This window comes from Oreochromis aureus, linkage group 18 (genome assembly GCF_013358895.1).
Source record: "Oreochromis aureus strain Israel breed Guangdong linkage group 18, ZZ_aureus, whole genome shotgun sequence".
Classification (NCBI taxonomy): domain Eukaryota; kingdom Metazoa; phylum Chordata; class Actinopteri; order Cichliformes; family Cichlidae; genus Oreochromis; species Oreochromis aureus.
The window spans coordinates 19,407,086-19,422,612 of NC_052959.1; the positions used below are offsets into that span (position 1 = coordinate 19,407,086).

General features: G+C 41.9%; 1 protein-coding gene across 11 annotated transcripts in view; it reads left to right on the forward strand.

The window, feature by feature from the left end:
- The window catches only part of greb1l (GREB1 like retinoic acid receptor coactivator), a 46,047-nt gene that overhangs the window by 22,765 nt on the left and 7,755 nt on the right, over window positions 1-15,527 (forward strand). For 4 of the 11 annotated variants that reach the window (XM_039601995.1, XM_039601993.1, XM_039601997.1 and 1 more), the window contains exons 5-24: window positions 402-599; window positions 771-947; window positions 1,076-1,198; window positions 3,084-3,194; window positions 6,089-6,226; window positions 6,317-6,442; window positions 8,017-8,154; window positions 9,150-9,335; window positions 9,431-9,730; window positions 9,814-9,942; window positions 10,039-10,068; window positions 10,293-10,427; window positions 11,124-11,321; window positions 11,399-11,579; window positions 12,561-12,750; window positions 13,218-13,354; window positions 13,478-13,820; window positions 14,131-14,246; window positions 14,384-14,616; window positions 14,841-15,400. In XM_039601995.1, coding sequence (XP_039457929.1) covers window positions 402-599; window positions 771-947; window positions 1,076-1,198; window positions 3,084-3,194; window positions 6,089-6,226; window positions 6,317-6,442; window positions 8,017-8,154; window positions 9,150-9,335; window positions 9,431-9,730; window positions 9,814-9,942; window positions 10,039-10,068; window positions 10,293-10,427; window positions 11,124-11,321; window positions 11,399-11,579; window positions 12,561-12,750; window positions 13,218-13,354; window positions 13,478-13,820; window positions 14,131-14,246; window positions 14,384-14,616; window positions 14,841-15,400 — 3,749 coding nt within the window. The remainder of the gene's footprint in view (window positions 1-401; window positions 600-770; window positions 948-1,075; window positions 1,199-3,083; window positions 3,195-6,088; window positions 6,227-6,316; window positions 6,443-8,016; window positions 8,155-9,149; window positions 9,336-9,430; window positions 9,731-9,813; window positions 9,943-10,038; window positions 10,069-10,292; window positions 10,428-11,123; window positions 11,322-11,398; window positions 11,580-12,560; window positions 12,751-13,217; window positions 13,355-13,477; window positions 13,821-14,130; window positions 14,247-14,383; window positions 14,617-14,840; window positions 15,401-15,527) is intronic. The other 7 variants (XM_039602002.1, XM_031734716.2, XM_039601996.1 and 4 more) reach the window with 6 other exon arrangements.

Genomic DNA, 15,527 nt, shown 5'->3' on the forward strand with positions numbered 1-15,527 from the left:
CCATCCATCCATCAATTCATTCTCTTCTGCTTATCAAATCCCACCCACCTGGGGCGATCCCACCTAGGGCCTTTCTGTGTGGAGTTTGCATGTTCTCACCGTGTCTGTGTGGGTTCTGTCCCGGTACTCCGGCTCAGTCCCACAATCCAAACACACACAGTTAGTGAGGTTGGGTTAATTAGTGATTCTAAATTACTCATAGGTATTAATCTGGCATGTGAATGCAAATGTTGTGAATTCATTAGTGTGATCTCAGCAGTGATGTGTTAGTTTGCTGTTCCACTTTCATTAAAGCACAGAATTTTTAAAAGAAGTCAGAAGTATTACATTTTTGTAGAAACTTTATTTGTTTATTATTATAGATATCTTCTCTTATTCTTCTGCTTACTTAAAAAAAAAAGTTCCTCCTCCTCATCTCTCAGGCTTCTGTCAGGCCGGGAAAGACCTCCGCCTAGTCTCCATAGCAACAGAGCCTATCGAAGTCCCAGCAGGCTTCGAGCTGGTCGGTGCCAAGTCCCCCACTGTCCCCGAGCACATCTTGGTGTGCGCCGTGGACCGGCGCTTTTTGCCTGACGAGAATGGGAAAAATGCACTTTTAGGTCAGTGTGTTCCCGAGCATTCGGATCAAGTAAACCAGGCAGAATTGACGTAATGAGCCAAGTTCCTGCTGAACTGAGCACGCTGTGTTGTTAGCTGGCACAGGTCATGCATTACCCTGTAAATGTTTGGAAAGCAATGTAATTGTTGCATTTTTGTTATGTCACTTGCAGGTTTTTCAGGAAACTGTGTGGGCTGTGGTGAAAAGGGATTCAGATACTTCACCGAGTTTTCCAATCACATCAACCTGAAACTTTCCACACAGCCCAAAAAGCAGAAGCACTTAAAATACTACCTGGTGAAGAATTCTCAGGGTGCTCTGTGCAAAGGACCCCTCATCTGCTGGAAAGGTAAATATACACTGCAGACTCCAGACTTTATAAGGATGCATGTAAAGTATATCAACTTTTATCTTGCACTGCATTTTTGATGAGTTTTTTTTGTTTGTTTGTTTCTTTTTCCTTCCTCTGTTTCTTAGACGGTAAAACGCGTCTGTTTCCCAGCAGCGCATCAACCTCCAAACCCGGCTCATCATCCTCTCTTAGCAGTAAAGAAAACGGAGGTGCCAGCGGACACAGCTCCTCTCCTTTTTCCCTTTCAGGTGAGATTATACTCTGCAGTGTTGCCTATGTTTTTACACAGCAGAGTTAAACCTGCAAGTCAGCAGCTGAAATTTAACAATAACTCAAGTAATTGCTTAATTTCTGCAATGCTAATATGTTGCATTAATTGTGAGTGTGTAAAGTTTTAGCTACCCCTGTTAAATAAGGTTGTTTTTCCTTTTTTTTTTTTCTTCTTCTTCACCGGATACCCTTCCTGACTCATCCCCAAAGGGACTTTTGTCTCCTCCTGGGAATGAACCAGGCATCTTAGGCGAAAATTTAAAGCACTACCCTATGATCGTATAACATGTAAAAATGGCTGTAAAATTAAAGCCAGTGAAGAACTCGTGTAGATTTTATGTATGTTTTTTTTTTTTAAAGAAACACAGGAAGTTGTTTTATTACCTCCTTTTACAAAAAAATACAATACAAAGATGTTTCATGATGTTCCTCATTTAGGAGCCTAAATCTCACCCCAAACTCTAAGCCTGGCTTCTTACTCAATTTTTATTGTTTTGTTTATTTATGTATAATCATTATTTTGGCACAAAGACAGCAAAAGAGACAGAAACTGAGAGAAACTTGAACGATGTGGCTAAACTGAAAGATTAATTAGCACAGCAGGATGCTAAGCCCACCCAGAGTTTCATCTCCCCTACCCGGACATGGTTTGCTGTGTTTTTTGGGAGGGTTTTTTTGGTCCTGTCAAACTTCCGCTCAAGCAGATTGATCAGGGGTTCAAATTTAACTTGCAACATATCGAATACTATTTTAGGAAAAAAGAAAATGGATAGATAGATGTTAATTCACAATAAAATACTCTGTCACACTTTCAGGGAAGTTTATAAACTGTGTAAATAAGTCTGGACTTCAAGTCATCAAGTGTAGCGTAATATCCTACTGATGAATCACAGCAACAGACCCTTGTTTACTTATGGTGCAGTGTGTTTTCGTCAATAGTAACTTCAAGCTGCTGGAAAGAACAGAAACATCTTCTTCTTCTTTTGGCCGCTTCCTTTAGGGGTCACCACTGTAAAGTAATGACATTAATAATCACATGTCAACTTACATTTGTGTTAACTTAGTACACAATTTATTTAAGCCCATTTCCGTAGTCGCAGTGTCTCAGAGAAAGATGGAAACCACTCCTTGCTTCTGAAATTAAGCCTAGCTGCTGGTGTGAAATCGAGACTGTATAAGGTTGTTTGCAAAGTGTGACATTTCACCAACTCATTCGGAGGAATTTACACTAGACGAGAGATAAAATAAAGCTCTGGTTATTTATAGAAAGACCATGTTGACTCTTCAAGGAGATGTTGTTCTTCTTTGACCTTTCACAGCGAGAGCGCTTGTTCCTTCTATGATTGGAAAACCTCCTGGGCTTATAGTATTGATTTATCTTAACCTGGATGCTGCTTGTAAGCGTAGTTCTTGCACGTTAATATAGACAGCTGTGCTGCAGGGCTATGTATCGGCATTACTCTCGCCTGATATCTCGTGACTGCGACCTTCAGGTACATCCTTCTCCTTAAGAGGTTTTTGACACTCATGCTTTGAAAGCCCGAAGGGTAGGATTCATAATAATTCACCTCACTGTCTCTGATTCAGGTGACTGTGTAATCTAGAGCAATTGATGAGAAGGACAGTTATGGTCTGTTAATAATTGTACAGTTGACAGTTCATACTGACACAGATCTGATAGCTTGACATTTGTTTGAAGGCCAAAGGCAACAAAATGACCAATCACAGGAACGGTGTGTGTTAAAGCCACAATTCAGAGTTAACACAAACATTCGTAGGCAGTCAGTGGACAAGGGAACCGTGCATCAGTAGGTGCATAGTAGCTGTGTTTGGATATTGTAATGCTTTTGTTTTTATCTACAGATTCTCCACCTACCAGAACAACGCAAGCATCCTCTGTCTTTTTTGGGAACCAGGAATGTAGTTTCCTCAAACCACTGGCCTCCACACCTGGAAACAAGACTCTACCAATAGGTGAAGAGTTTGATTGGTACATTTATAGCTGTGCATATCAGTTTGTTCTGTATGTGGTAGGAAATAAAAATGATAATCTAAAAACTGTAGGCCCACCTACCTGATGCATCCATGCTTCAGTGCTGGAATTTAAAATTTAGCTCCTGGCAAAACTTTACCTTAAACTTTCTGTGTAAACAAATAAAAAAAAATAAAAATAAAAAAAATTCATGAATGTAAGATTGATTTATGCTACAGACTGCTTAGAAACACACAGATACATGCATGTGCTTACTTACCAGTCAATGCTGGAGGAAGAAATGCTATAATGACTTTTTAAAGCCTTGCTATCTATAGAGATTGAAAATGTGACGTCATTCAGGGGTAAAACCGCAAAGGATTCTGGGAACCCGTGGCAAGAGGTACTAGCGCACCCAGGCTTTCAATAGAGATTGACAGACCACGTGACTTTCGCGCATTGCATGCCGGGTACTCGTGGCAAAACAATCAAAGCAATGCATCAAACGCAAGCATTTGCAGCACCGCAAAACGTTCATTCTCCGGTTCCAATACCTTCTTGCTTTTTTTTTCCCCCAAAAAAAGTTATGTACAAAACGAAGGAGAACAATGCCGGTCCGTACAAAGACAGACTTGATGAAAAGTCAAAGAAAAGATACGAGGAAAAACTCAAAGGAGTGAAAGGGTCAGACCCTTAGGAGCACACAGAGTGGACAAAAGACATTAGCATGCTGCCCAACTTTTACCACGCTCATATTTATAATATTGTTTATAATTATCACTATTTATGCACAATAAACAAAGGAGCATAGCGCGACAATTTCTGTTCAGCGCCAGACTTGCTTGTAACCTATATCACCAATTATGTTATGAAAAATGACGTATTAACTACTACAAAACACTGACCTTTGTGGGAATGCTTGGAGCAGACTAACATGTGAGCTGGAGTGTTCTGGGACGTTATATTTGGTCTTTGAATGGCTGCAATCCAGGCCATCCGTCGGCTCTTTGTTACTTCGGAAACATGGCTCGAACAATTTCTCTTCAACGACGTAATCCGATAACAACCGATCTCTTTACCCGTCGGCTTCCCGTCGGCTTTTCAATCTCTATTGAAATCAGTTACAGCCATTCGAAGACCAAATATAACTTCCCAGTCTGCTCCAAGCATTCCCACAAAGGTCAGTGTTTTGTAGTAGTTAATACGTCATTTTTCATAACATAATTGGTGATATAGGTTACAAGCAAGTCTGGCGCTGAACAGAAATTGTCGCGCTATGCTCCTTTGTTTATTGTGCATAAATAGTGAATTGTCCTGACAGAATATTGCGTTTCGCTTCTGTTATTACCACGGTACATTGACAAAAACATATACTTTTATTCACAGGATAAAACAGGTTGTTTTGTATCACTAATTGCCCAGTACGATTACAGCATACAATATTATTGTCACTGCTACATTTCTGTAATGCCTACCAGAAATTATTTCCACTACTAATTAATTACCATTGAGCTCAAAGGTCCTATTAATAAACGGTTAACGAATGTGTATTTATGAAGACGATTTGTGAGGTAAACTTACCTTTGTTCGTACGATGGTCTTTCATTCTACACGGTGCATTTCAAGGTCCTGTACCCATCCGTCAGTAAACTGTACCCGGGCTTGTGTATGTGTATGTGCTCACTCCAAGAACCGTATAATTATAAATATGAGCGTGGTGAAAGTTGGGCAGCACGCTAACGTTTTTTGTCCACTCTGTGTGCTCGTAAGGGTCTGACCCTTTCACTCCTTTGATTTTTTCCTCGTATCTTTTCTTTGCCTTTTCGTCGAGTCTGTCTTTGTACGGTCCGGCATTGTTCTCCTTCGTTTTGTACATTACTTTTGTGGGGGGAAAAGAAAAACCAAGAAGGTATTGGAACCGGAGAATGAACGTTTTGCGGTGCTGCAAATGCTTGCGTTTGATGCAGTACTTGGATTGTTTTGCCACGGGTTCCCGGCATGCAATGCGCGAAAGTCACGTGGTCTGTCAATCTCTATTAGCTCCTTTACAAGGTTGCTATATTGACAAGCTAAGGGTACGCATAGCAATTGATGTTTTTGTGTGTTGCATACACTGTGAATATGAGATGGGAACATGGCCGGTTGCTACAAGAGTGCACGTATAGGAAATCAATAGCCTGCCGTTAGTACTGACTCATTTTTATTTATTGGTTACTCTGCAGACAGTTATAGTTGGGGAAATATTTTTATATTTGCATATCACTTGTTCATTTTATCGTTATCCATTAAACTTTTTGTAGCATGCTGGCAGTTAGCCACTGTGCTGCAGGCTGAAATATCGCAACATGGCACCATTGTGTAAGGAGAGCAGGGAGGCAGACCAGCATAGCGACAGAAACTGGAAAGGCAGGAGCAGTTTTAAGGCGGATTATTGATGAAAGCACAAAGCTGAAGTTTGCAGGCAAGTTGGGAGTTAGACAAAACAAGACGGGAGAGCAGAGATCAGAGTCCACAAAGCATGCAAGTGGTCTGGTACAAGTCCAAGCAGGTCAAAACAGGTTGGAGATGATTTCTAAACACACAAAGATAATCTAGAGATTGTAGCGTAAATGCTGCAGGAGTGGATAGAGGTGAACAGGTGAGATTTGCAAGCATGTAAGGTAGATTTGGTGTGTGACTGCATGCAGACTGACTTAAAGAGTAAAGAAATCTCAGTAGTGATTCATTCACAGACGAGGCTTTAGTTTATAACTAGATGGCTAGAATGAGTCAATCAGTGCTTTGAGTTTAAACATTACACCAAAAAGAAACCACGTGTCAGCGTTGTCATTGTGAGCTTATTAACTTGGTAATGTTGCAGTTTCACAAACTGTATTAATGTGTGTCTGTGTTTCAGTACCCACAGCTCTTCGGGTGAATGTGCCAACAAATAGCCTGGCTGTTGATGGGCGCCCTCCCTTACTCAGCCCCTCCCAGGTGTCCTTGGGGCCTCAAGGTCAGGGGTATCGCACTGCTGATTTAGGAGACAGTCCTGGTAGGATCCTTTCTGAATACGTACTGTGTGGTATTTTTAATGATTTTCTGTATTGACATTTTTTTTTACTTGTCTGTCTTTAATGTTTAGTATCGTCTGCTATGAACTCTGGCCCTCCAAAGAAGCGCCACCGGAGCTGGCATCCCAGCTCGTTGGTGCCAGTCCCACCAACAGCTGTCCCCGTGCCAGCTATTCGGCCAATAGTTTGTTCTCCAGGTTCGTTTGTTAACCCACCTTCAGGGGAGGGGGGAGGGGGAGGCTGAGCAGTTTATTTTCTTCTGGGTTTTAAATTGATCCTATTATGCCATGTGTTGCCTTTTTTATCCATTAATGCTGGATTGGTGAGCATGTGTGTTCAAAGGAGTGTGTGCTGAGAAGTGTCTCCCCCCACCCCAATCCTCATTCCCCATGCCTCTGTTTGAGGATGAGTATGCACTAATGTCCCTGACACTCTCTGGTTGTTAAGGATGATTCACCCAGCATTGCCATGGTGATAGAGCTGGACAGTTTGTAGGGCAAGTGAATTAAAAAGAATTGCACGATTAGAGATTTCTGCCACATCGTGTATTTAGGCGAGCTGACAGAAATAATAAAAAGGCAATCTGGGCAGAAGGGCCAGAATGAACAGGGTCCATGATTGCTAATAAAATAACCAACAAAAATTGTTCTTTTGTTCCAGTAAATCAGCCACTACAGGAATTAGGATGTGCACACTTTTTCTCCATAAGAAGAGCATTATTAAATCAGTGTTGTGTTCTGGTGAGATCACCAGGATAAAGCTATCCAGCTGTATGTGTCTGTAAATATGAACATAATGTTATGTCTTCACTAAATGTCTCACATCCATCCAGTTTACATGTAAATATAAACATCTCTTTAAAGAAAATATACATCGCATGAGGAGCTTATTTTACTAATATTAGTCAATTCATTCAAAGTTTTCCCTTTAAAACAATCAGTCTTATTTGTATACAGGTTAGTGCAATTTACATATAATTAGCAGGCTGATAATAAGACGGCAAAAAGACGAGACCAATTTAAGACAAAGTTTTAAAAGTATCTCGTAAGTGCACGAAGAATACATCAGTGAAATTAAAAGCAGTTAGAAAAATGAGTAAAGTAATGACAAAGCATCATAAACTAGTACTAATAAACTAGAACAAAATGCTGACAAGAAGTCATTAAAGCAAGTGATAAATGAATATTCGATAAACTAACTGATTATAATCATTGACTTACTGATCCGATAGAGTGAAAGTCTGTGGTTATAGATACAATTAAGTAAATAAAATGAGTCTCTATAGAGCATCAGCAGTCAAAAAGTTAGGCTTTAGGTTTATATTTAAAGATTTCAGTACATCTAGCTGCTTTCAGGTACGTCACCAGGCTGTTCCAGCAGTTCAGGCCATGAAAGCTAAAAGCTGTCTCCCCAGAGGTTTTTGTCCTGCACTATGGAACAACTAACAGACTCCTGAGGAGCTGCGGGGACTTAATAGTTCTGACATTAGATGCATTGGAGACACATACTCTGAAGCATTAAAGTACAAAACAACACTGAGGAAAACACTGAGCAAAAATATGTTTTTCTTACCTTCTGACTTGGTTAACAGGAACTGTGACTTTTTAAAAAATGTTTTCTTGACTCACAGCCAATCAGCGTGTTTCTGCACCCTTTGTTGTTATTGGTATCTCAGAAGCATTGTCTCCCTGTCAAACATGTTGAAACATCTCCTAAACTGTAACTGTGGCTAAAGTTTGTAGTGAAACATAATTGCTTTATCATCCTTAAGGACCGGTATTAGGAGTAGCCTCTCCTCAACCACCTGTAATGGGCGTCATTCAGCCCCAGCCTGTCACCATTGGAGAGACGGTCATCGTGCCCGACAACCTCCTCAACTCTGCAGGAGTCCGACCCGTCATCCTCATTGGTACCAGTTTTAATTCACTGATATGTTTCATCATATTAAACATCACCTTTCAGCGCATATAAAACCCATTTTAATACAAATGATTGTATTTTTTTGTTTGCTTAAACTGTAAAAGGCAGTGAAAAATCTGTGTGATGCATTGTAGATAATTCATTTTTGTGGATCTTTTTAAATCTTAACCTGATTGAATACACATTCGTCAAGTTAATAGGTACACTTTGCTAGTACCAGGTTAGACGTCTTTTGTCTTCAAAGCTGCTTTTATTCTTATTGGCATGGATTCAACAAGGTGCTGGAAACGTTCCTCAGATATTTTTCTCCTTCAAGGTGCACCGTGTTGTTGTTTAGAGATGCTCGTCTGCATACCTTGGTTGTAACGAGTGGTTTTCTGAGTTTCTATTAGCTCGAAGCAGACTCTCTTCTTTTTTACTCAGACTCATACACTCACTGGATGTTTTTTTTTTTGTTGTTGTTTTTTTTTGTTCTTATTTGGACCATTGTTTGTAAACCCAAGAGATGGTTGTGTGAAAAATTCACACTTAATTTCTGTAGGTTTCTGAAATGCTCAGACCAGCACGCCCAGCACCCAAAAACCATGCCAGATTCAAAGTCACTTAAATCACTTTTCTTCCCCATTCGGATCAGTCTGAACTTAAGCAGGTGCCATGTTAGATTTTTTTTTTTTTTTTTTTTTTTTTTTTTGCCTTAAACAGTGGAACACATGTACCTAATAAAGTGGCTAGTGGGAATAAGGTCTGCTTAGTTTTATTTATGTATTTATTGAATCTTTATTTAGTTACAAATTCCCCTTAAGATTAACAACTATTTTTCAAGGGAGACCTGACCAAGACGGCAATGTTGCGTCAAAAAAACGACTCAGTCAAAATAATAATTAGCTTCTTACAAAGTTTTACAGCTCAAATGTTAAATGTTTTTACACATTTTAAGTGGGCTTTTTTTGGTTTGTTTGTTTGTTTGTTTGTTTTTGTTTTTAGGCCATGGTACTTTACCTTACTTCTATGGAAATGTTGGGGACATAGTGGTGAGCCCCCTGCTGGTCAGCTGCTATAAGAGCAGCCAACTGTCAGATAAAACCCTGGAGGCTTTGGGCCTCAACAGCAGCCGGTTACTCAGCGTGGAGACGATGATTCTGCTCACTTTACAGTATTTTGCACGTTTAGGTAAGCAGCCTACACAATCACTGCTAGATGTGTGTGTTGCTGAAGTGATTCATGCCAGTGTTTTTAGGTTTTCATATTTAAATTTTCCTCTGGAGGTTCAGAGCAGATTCCTCTGAGGGAGGAGCTGGAGCAGATAGTCTTGAAGGCCATGCTGTGCTGTCCCGGGGGACCTGCCATCTCCCCCCTCCAACTACCCTGGCTGGCTCGGCTGGAAGCGAGTGTCTCTGGCGGCAGCGTCCAAGTGGTGGTCACAAACAACTCTTTGGGCGAAGGCATCTCTGAGTCGCTGCGCTCTCTCGCTGAGAGTCCTCATCAACAGCAGTGCCTGCCAACCTATGTGGTCATTATATGTGCCTCTAAGATGAGTGGCAGCGAGTTCTGTGTGATTGTGTTGGGTGAGTGTCATCTTTGTGGCGAAACTTGTGTGGGATACAATATCTAGACTGAACTCTAATGTAAATTTACCTGTTGGATTCAGGAAAGTATCAAGCGAGGGCCTTAGCAGAAGGGATGCTGACAACCAATGAATTTCTGAAGGAAATCAGCTACGAGCTCATCACGGGGAAAGTCAGCATCTTGACATCTCATTTCAGAACCACCTCTCTGGGTAAGATGAGTATCCATACGTTGTGTTCATTAAAATAATCTTGAGAAAAATACTAATTTATTGTCTTTTACTAATCATTTTTGTCTTTACTAGCAGCAGAAGAACAGTTACTGAGCCACATTAAAAGTGAGCATGATCAGCAAATGCAACGGTGTAAATTAAATAAAGGAAGGCCTGTATTTGTCTTAATGTTGTTTAGAATTGAGATAAACATCAACTAAAAGCTTCACTGCTAATAATAAAAAGCACGACGGTGGTGGTGACACATTCACTCTGATATGCTTGATACTGAGTGCACAGCCTGCTCCCGTCCCTCGCTCTGTGTGACTGTGGTGACTGCTTGTTTCCAGGGGACAATCTCGACAAACAGCTGGTGCGATACCAGCGCAGGCGGAAAGGACAGGTCATCCAGCCCTTTCAGGGCGATGTCACTGACAACATCCACTCCCAGGAAGCTGCCAGCATGTCACCACCATCAGACTCAGGTTAGACCGCTCTCATGCTCGCTGTCAAAGTCAGTTTTTAGCAGGCGAAGACGAGGCAGCAACATCTCTCTAAATCAGCATGTGGATCTTCATTCAGTGTCAATGTTAAGTCAGGCCAGTGTCCAGAACCAAATCAGTTAAGGTTAGTTTGATCTGGCGACCCACTTTATGTGTTTTCTGGCTCTGTACCTCATCCCACAACGAGCCACACCTCTTAAACTTTGAACTTAGTCTTTTTTTTCTTTTTTTTTTAAGTCCCATTATCACAGGTGTATAAAATCAACCATGTAGTCTACCTTTGAAAAAACTGTGAAAGAATGGATTTTTTTAGATTGTTATTGGGGGGGGGGGTTTTCTCACCAGTGAGTGTTGCTCTACACTTATTTTCCTTTTCGTTACCGTGTGTGTGACTAATCTTACTACACAGTTTAATTCATTCTGAACTGGATCTTGTCTCTCCAGATTCTTTTCATCTCGTTTTAATTTGTTGACAAAAGGGTGGCTACAGTACATGTGCAGGTTGAGGTGACTGCTGTTGTGATTTGGCACCATTTAAACAAGATCGAAATTAAATTTCATCACAGTTTGTTTTGGGGAGGTTTGTTTAGGCAAGCAGTGATACTTTGCTGTGGTTAGGATCTGCTTTTCACATCTCTGTAAATTATCCTGGTGCTAACTTTTGTGTTCTTCTTGCAGATCTTTTTACAAAGGGCTTCCAGATCTATCCGGCCCAGCTTAATGTGGCTCGTAGCCTTCTCTCTCAAGTGTGCTCCATCGCGGATTCAGGGACACAGAACCTCGATTTGGGGCGTTTTTGCAAGGTGGACTTTCTGGTTTTGGTCCCACCGTCTCACATTCTGGTCCACCAGACGGCACAACGCATCCGACAATCAGGTGTGTACAAAACCCAAAGGAAGAACTGTTGTTGTTTTGTTGCAGTGCTGTATGAAATCCTCACTTTTTTGCCTTAGGTGTACTTGTGGACCTGGGTAATGAAGACCCCTCCACGGCCCACCTGAAGTCAGACAAATACGTGGTGCGTCTTGACGGTGATGTTCACGCCAAGATGGAGGCCTTCATGAAGAAAGTCAAACAGAACCCCTACACTCTGTTTGTCCTCATTCATGACAACTCGCACGTCGACCTCACAAGGTAAAGGCGTCTCCGACAGCACAGATTCTCCCATTCACACGATTATGGCTCACTTTGTTTTGCTCTGCTGATAATTTAAAGCAGCCTTTAAAAAAAAAAAAAAAAAAAAAAAAAAAAGAGTTATGACTGCAGGCGCAGCCTTGTCTTTTTTAAACACTGATTAAAATTGAGAGAGGAGAAGACACAGGAGAGCTACCATAACCTATAATTTTGGTGAAAGGTGGGCCAGATGATGAGAGATCTGTTTTTTCTTTTATACTTTCTACTTGTGTTAACAAATTTAAGTAATGCCACCTTTACACCGCTTGACTTTTCAAGCTATTTCACCATTGAAGAGAAATGTTAATGTTGCAATGAAAGCATGAGAGTTTTGCTAAAGTTATTGTAAGAATTTTTCTTTGCTCATGCAAATACTAAAGTTCAGTCATGTGAAGACTGTCGACGGCCAGTAGGTGCTGTCTTTTCTCATTGTGGCGTGTAATTTTTCAACAAAACACCATTTATTATTAAAGTTCTTTTTAATTACCTTTATTATCATGATGGGGAAATGCTCAATGTTTTAGTCTTGCTGGGCGTCACCCAGTGAGATCCCCTTTGCAAAGATTAGAAACATGCAAAGCTGTAGTATATTTTAAAGTCTTTTGCTTTATGCTACATGTCAGTTTCAGTCTTTAATTTTAGTTAACTATTATAACTTGTCTTTCTTTTTTTTGTTTTGGGGTTTTTTTTTCCTCCCAAGAATTTTTTTCTGTTATTGCCAGAATACTAAAACAGATCACTTCCTTTTTCCCAGAGGGGTTTATCTTTGGACCGACCTCCTACACATCAGCCAGTTAGACCAGCATACAAAGCTTTTTGCACAAAGTTGTTATTTCAAAACCATGTTGAGTGTTATTAAGTGCTGTGCTAGGATAATCATAGTAAGTAAAAAAATATCCATGAATTCATTCAAACACTTTCCCCACCCTGATCTATTTTCAGTGCCCTGTCAGGCTCGGTGTGCCACGGGGAGCTGCAGGGTTTGGCTGACCGGGTGGTGAACTGTCAAGAAGTCTTAGATGCCATGAACCTCTTGGTCCTGCAGGTCAGCTGTTTCCCTTACACTCTGCAGACGCGCCAGTCTCGAATCAGCATCCACAATGAAGTTCACTGGCCGTCCACCGAGATTCTGGTGAGAATGTCTGTTTTGTTTGTTTTTTAACACAAAAAAGTTTCTTTAGTTAGGAGTTACACAGAATGGTCTACAAAACACCACAATAGGCAGTCACTGGAATGACAAATACTAATTTCTTATGTGAATTATATATCATAGATGACTTTACTGCAGCACACAGGCATATTTCCCGTGCTGTGGTTTAGCTACTCCCCCTGCTGTGGTAAAACTGCAGTTACAGTTTTAGACCTTTTTTAAAAGGGTTTAAAGTAACTTGAGCCTCGTGTTAAGGAGTTACAAGTCAGAGAGAAAGGGAACTAATATATTAGAGAACACATTAGGCTCACTTTCATATCCAGTATTATATACGAGGATACTTACTCCATGTTTTGTAACTAGGCACAGTGTTTCAACAGTGTGCAGTGTGGTGTTAAGAGCAGTCAGGACACATGGTCTAAACCGATGTTGGTATCATTGTCGTCCAGCAGAGGGAGCAGTTTCCTGAAGAGCTGGTGTACTTTGGCCTGAGGGATTACAGCAGATCCCTGCAGTGGGGCATGGCCAGTCCCATCCTGCGCTATGATGATGCGTTTGAAAAAATGGTTCACACTCTGCTGGAAAGGTAGGAGTGGGGTGAAACTGATGAATCAAACATGAGGAGTTTTGTATTTACTGCCACTGAGTAGGTAACGCATAATAACTGTAGACATTATAATCAGTTAAAAAGCTCTGATTGTACCCCCAGACATCCCCACCTACACAGCATGGTGATCCGCAGCTACCTGCTGATTCAGCAGTACACTGAGGCCATGATGGCTCTCACCTCTTCCCCGTCCCTGAGGGACCACATAACTCCAGAGACCCTGGCCATGGTGGAGGACTTGATCAACGCCCCTAGCAGAGAGGGCTCCCAGGGCTGCGGCCACATGCTGCTGGTCCGTATCCCCTCGCTGCAGCTGGCGATGTTGGCCCGAGAAAGACTGGAGGACGTGAGGGACAAGCTGGGACTCCAGCTGTGCTTCGCAGTGCTGCTGGGAAGTCCTGCGTCTGAGCTCAACCTGCACAGAAATTTCACCAGTCGCCTCAGGGTGAGGAAAAAACCAGAGTCCCACGACTGATTTCTTTGTGTGAAGTGTATTCTGCTGAATGTTTTATTACAATATATTTATACAGTGTTACTGTGGCTCATGGGATCCATCTGCGTTTTTGCAGATCAGTCATTATCAGGGAGTTTACATTATTCTGCGAATCTGTGGTGCGCTTTTGTACAAGGAAAAATTCTTTTGCCTCATAATTTGTCTGCATGATTAAAGTCTCATGCATTTTTTTTGGTTTGTTTTTAGTTTTTATAAATAACCTGTAACTGAAGAGGGTAGACTTTGATTTTCTTTTTGTCAGGCTTGGCAAGGCTGTGAGAATGAAGACTGGGTGCCGCACACCTATGAGGATCTGGAAGGGCTGCCCTGCATCGTCATCCTCACGGGCAAAGACCCTCTTGGAGAGACTTTCCCCAAGTAATATCATACTTCATACTGCCCTAGTTTATAACATGGCTCATGTCTGTTTGTTTAACATAAAATGTAGCAAAGATCCTTTTAGCTCTTCTCTAAAACTCTTGTTGTCTCCCATCAACTCCCTTGTGCACTTCTAGGTCTCTGAAATACTGCGACCTGCGACTGATAGACTCCAGCTACCTGACTCGTACAGCCCTGGAACAGGAGGTGGGTCTGGCGTGCACCTACGTATCCAGGGTTGTTGTCCCTGAACCAAAGAAGGCTATGGCCCCTCGGGAATCGGATGTGGAGAAGGTGGCCACCAGTTTGAATGATGGAGATGAGCTGGAAAGACCTCAGAGCAACGGCAGCGCTGCAACCAGAACCTCTGGTTAGTGTGAATTACTGTCATGTTGGATTAAAGGAAACACAGAGCGTAACTGATATGAGCTTAACTCTAATTGATTTCTGACTACAGTAAAGCAAGTTGACCAGTATACATGGGTACTGTAAATGAGCGTGGGTCATAGCTTTCCTCTGTAGTTGTAGGAATGAAACATGTGAGCACTTGTTAGTTACATATATGTGCGGGTGTGTCTTTCATATTTCCCTCAGGCTCTTTGGCGGAGAATGGAGTCAGCTCATCTGATGTTGCAGACTCTTTCCAGAAACCCTCCACTTCCACCTCGCAGCCTGAAGGCATGGTCACCATAGACATGGGAACATCAACACTCGGAATTAAGCAGGAATGCGACTCACTGGGAACCCCGCTCTCTTCCGACCCTTCGAAAGCCTCCAAGGCTCCTCCATCCCTCTACTCCAGTTCCTCATCTCCCTCCCCCTCACCATCTTCCTCCTCCACCCAGAGGCCCAGCCAGTCCACGCAGTGCGATCGCGAGCCCACGAGGGCATCACCGCGCACGGTCATCTTGTCGCGAGCGGCTTACAATCTGTTGTCGGGGGAGTCTGGGAGTCAGCTGAGCTCTTCCTCGCTGCTCCCTCATGCAGACGTGGCCTGGAGCAGTCCGCTGAGGCCCATTATCACTCACACCCTGCAGGGGACGGAGCAGAGCATGTACTACCGCCAGTGGACCATCGCGCGGCAGCATCATGCTGATTATGAAGCGCCGTCTGTGCCGCATCCACGACGCTTGCTGCTCAGTGGACCCCCACAGGTAACAAATCTCATGTGAAAATAGTCACAAATAAGAAAAGGAGTAACTTGATTTAAAAATAGAATACGGAGAATTCTTTTAAAAAAAAATTTCTTTAAATTTATTGACATCCATATAAATTTATTCA